Source organism: Haemaphysalis longicornis, unplaced genomic scaffold (assembly GCF_048455015.1).
Source record: "Haemaphysalis longicornis isolate Haplotype H1 unplaced genomic scaffold, Haemaphysalis longicornis Haplotype H1 scaffold_5, whole genome shotgun sequence".
Taxonomy (NCBI): Eukaryota; Metazoa; Arthropoda; class Arachnida; order Ixodida; family Ixodidae; genus Haemaphysalis; species Haemaphysalis longicornis.
This window is the reverse complement of record NW_027526385.1, coordinates 135,415,704-135,419,248: the sequence shown is the minus strand read 5'-3', so window position 1 is coordinate 135,419,248 and position 3,545 is coordinate 135,415,704. Positions and strand designations below refer to the sequence as shown.

The 3,545-nt window shown below is 52.5% G+C and overlaps 1 protein-coding gene across 1 annotated transcript; it reads left to right on the top strand.

The window, feature by feature from the left end:
* The first annotated feature begins 2,084 nt into the window (after positions 1-2,084).
* Positions 2,085-2,687, top strand: LOC144139899 (uncharacterized). Its single transcript, XM_077672131.1, has 2 exons — positions 2,085-2,345; positions 2,403-2,687. Exons 1-2 carry the CDS (start codon positions 2,085-2,087, stop codon positions 2,685-2,687), a joined length of 546 nt encoding a protein of 181 aa, XP_077528257.1.
* Positions 2,688-3,545: the final 858 nt, after the last annotated feature.

The following is a 3,545-nucleotide window of genomic DNA, read 5'->3' as shown; positions in this document are numbered from 1 at the left end:
CATAACCGCCTGCCAATTTATGCAGGCATGGCTTGCGAGTCGAGGGAAGGGCGGGGGGATATGCGCTCTGCTATAGGTGTCGTGCCCTAACTGGGTGACGCGTTCGTTGTGGTGGCCGGAGCTATAAACGTGTATGCCCACCGCCCGAATGCAATCTGTCTGCTGTGCTCAGTGGTCAAGTGAATTGGGTTTGCTTTACGGAGACAGCAAGATGCCTACGATGCGGGAGGAAAACAGACAGCTTGATGTTTTCCACTAAAATCAAGCTCGATTCCATGCAAGTTTCACTTAGCTAAGTCGTAATTGCTAAACCGCAAATTACAAACAAACAAATTTGGTTTCGTGCATTTCGTGGACGGTGTACAGCTTCGCAGGTCATCCTTCACCGATTAGATGGGCACCAATTTTTTGTATCGCATTAAGACTATCGCGTCATTAAAGACTTCTAGACCTTGCAACAGTCATTCTTGCATAATGAGGGTCAATGTTTGCCTATGGTGAGATGGAAATCTTAAAGCCCGACTCATTCCGACTACGTCAGGTTCTTCGTACCGAAGACCCTCTCGTCGGGTCACCCTAAGCATGCCGGAATGCGGAGGTGGCGACGTTGTGCGCCGACATTTAGAGGGTTCACCGTCGCCATCGCAGATGCTAATAGAGTACACTGCGCAGTTTAAGTAAATTGACACCCACCAATTCATCATTTTCAAGGCCTGTCGGATCTCTGGGGATTTTTCGGATGACCCTTTTGGGGCAATCCTCCTCTGTGTCATCCGATATCTAGAGTACAAGTTTAGGGCCCTCCAAAGCGAATGTTTCTTTGACTCAAACCGCCTCCGATTCACGTGGTCTTTTTTAGGTGCGGAGTACCTTAGGACAGCACGATGTCCGTCCGCGTCCGTGGGCATAGCATTTACAAGCCCACAAAATCACACAGGCACCGGCCGGATTCTAGCCCGTGCCTGGTAGACCAGACCGAGTTATTGTCAGGCGTCTTACCCATTGGGCTGCGGCCGTGAGTTATTAGCCGAGAGTCAAACGGCCTAGTTTCTCACCTGTTACGGTGCGGAGTTCTACAGGACCTCCCAATGTTTGTCCGCGTCCATGCATTCGCCCAGCAGCAAGCGAAAATCAAGCGAAATTCGATTTGAGCCGTGAGTTGCGGTTTAATTTAGGGAATAATGAAGGTACAACTCACGTCTCAAATAGAATGGCGGTCGGGGCGCAAATCGGATGTCACTCGGGGGGGAACTAAGGTGTCATTTCGAGTGCCGGTACTCCCCACCCTCGCCATCATCCACGGCGTGTAGATGCTGCCATTTTTTATATATTTTCACTTGTCTTTCAAAAATATTGGATTTTGTAAGATTTCGGGTTTCGCGGGGGAGCGTTGATAAACCGCCTGATAAATCGCCATACTGGAAGTAACAAACGGACCGGCGCGCCGTATACAGAACTGGGCCGTCTTCTGCAATCACCTGCCGTGTTCACTGGTGTTTCCTAACTGTTCCCCTACGCCACAGGTAGTACGCCGCAGCGCTGTGGGACTGGCTTAATTGCCACATAATTTCTAGCGAAGAAGATATCTCCCTTAGACCTCGTCGCACGTTCATAAGCCTGCTGACTTGGCGCTTTGTTTCAGGGAGCTGCTAAAGTTTTGCGCTGTCTATATTCCCGAAACGTCTATCTTTGGCTATGATATCCTTCCTTGCGCGAGCCGTCGAAGCGCTTTAGGAATTGTGCAGGTGGTAGCCGCGGCACATGACAAAAGGGGCGCTGAGAGCAGGGGCTTCTCTCAATTCATTTTCGTAGTGATCTGGTTCAAGAAACCTTCTGAAGAAATCGCGAGGAAAAGACGCAGCAGGAGCGCGAGTGGCTGAGTGAACAGGAAAAAGGGAAGATCCGAGGAGGTCGCGAGACAAGAGAGGCGAGGAAGCCATTCAAGCATATGTGTGCGAGGCCAGGTGGCTGCCCTGTTAGCCTTTATTATTACGGGTACTTTTTTTCAATTTCAACAGCAACTTGAAATTTTTAGCCAAATCTTTCTTCTAATCTCGCGGAGCAAGTTGGGCACACAGGACGCAATGATACAGCTCAAGACTGAAATCATCGATGACAAGACCAAGACGCGTGACAACAAGGCCATCCTGAGGCTAGACCTGCTGAGTGCATTCGACAAAATCAAGCACGCGGCGGTTTTGGCCCAAATCAGCGAACTGAACATGGGAGTCCGGACGTACAACTACGTGCGCGAGTTCCTGTCAGAACGCACGGCAGAAATCCACGTCGGCGACATCACGCTCGAAGAGAACAAGCTCGGCAGCATTGGGACCACACAGGGCTCGGTGATCTCACCGCTGCTCTTCAACCTGGTGATGATCGGGGTCGGCCGGCGCCTGAAGTCACTGGCGGATGTGCGCCACACCATCTATGCCGATGACATCACGTTGTGGGTCCCGGGTGGGAGCAACGGGCACATAGAGTCGACACTACAGCAAGCAGTGGAAGCCATCGAGAGCCAACTTGACGGATCAGGACTGGTATGCTCCCCGAGCAAGTCACAACTCTTGGTGTTGCCACCGAAGGGCGCAAGAAGGAAGACGGTGAATGAGGAAGCCGCGGCAAAAATCAAGATCATAATCCGAACCAGCAACGGACAGGTGATCCCGGAGGTCGGGAAGATCTGAAGTCACTGAAGTCACTGGCGGATGTGCGCCACACCATCTATGCCGATGACATCACGTTGTGGGTCCCGGGTGGGAGCAACGGGCACATAGAGTCGACACTACAGCAAGCAGTGGAAGCCATCGAGAGCCAACTTGACGGATCAGGACTGGTATGCTCCCCGAGCAAGTCAGAACTCTTGGTGTTGCCACCGAAGGGCGCAAGAAGGAAGACGGCGAATGAGGAAGCCGCGGCAAAAATCAAGATCATAATCCGAACCAGCAACGGACAGGTGATCCTGGAGGTCGGGAAGATCCGAGTGCTGGGCATCTTAATTTAGAAACGTCGCACGAACGGCGAAACCATCAATCACCTTTCGGCTAAGGTCACCGCGGCCACACGCCTCATAAAGAGAGTCGCCAACAGAAAGGCTGGCATGCAAGAGGACAGCCTGCTACGGCTAGTTCAATCGTTCGCCATAAGCCACGTGGCGTACGTCGCCGCCTTCCATAACTGGCGGTTAGACGAACGAAACAAGATCAACGCGATGATACGGAAAGCCCACAAGGCCGCACTCGGACTTCTAGACTGCATGAGCACAGAGAAGTTGCTGGCCCTCGGCGTGCACAACACGCTCGAGGAGATCGGAGAAGCACAGCGAGCCACCCAAATCGAGAGGCTCAAGGAAACCAAGACGGGCAGGGCCATCCTCGCTAGACTGGGTCTAGACCCTGGTACGAGCGAGGATAGGCTATGCGAACAAGAAGACGTACCCGAAAACATCAGGAGAGGAATGTGGGTCTACCCCGTTCCAAAGAACATGGACCCCAAACACAGCGGAGAACGGCGGAAGGCTCGAGCCAAGGCCATGGTCGAGATGC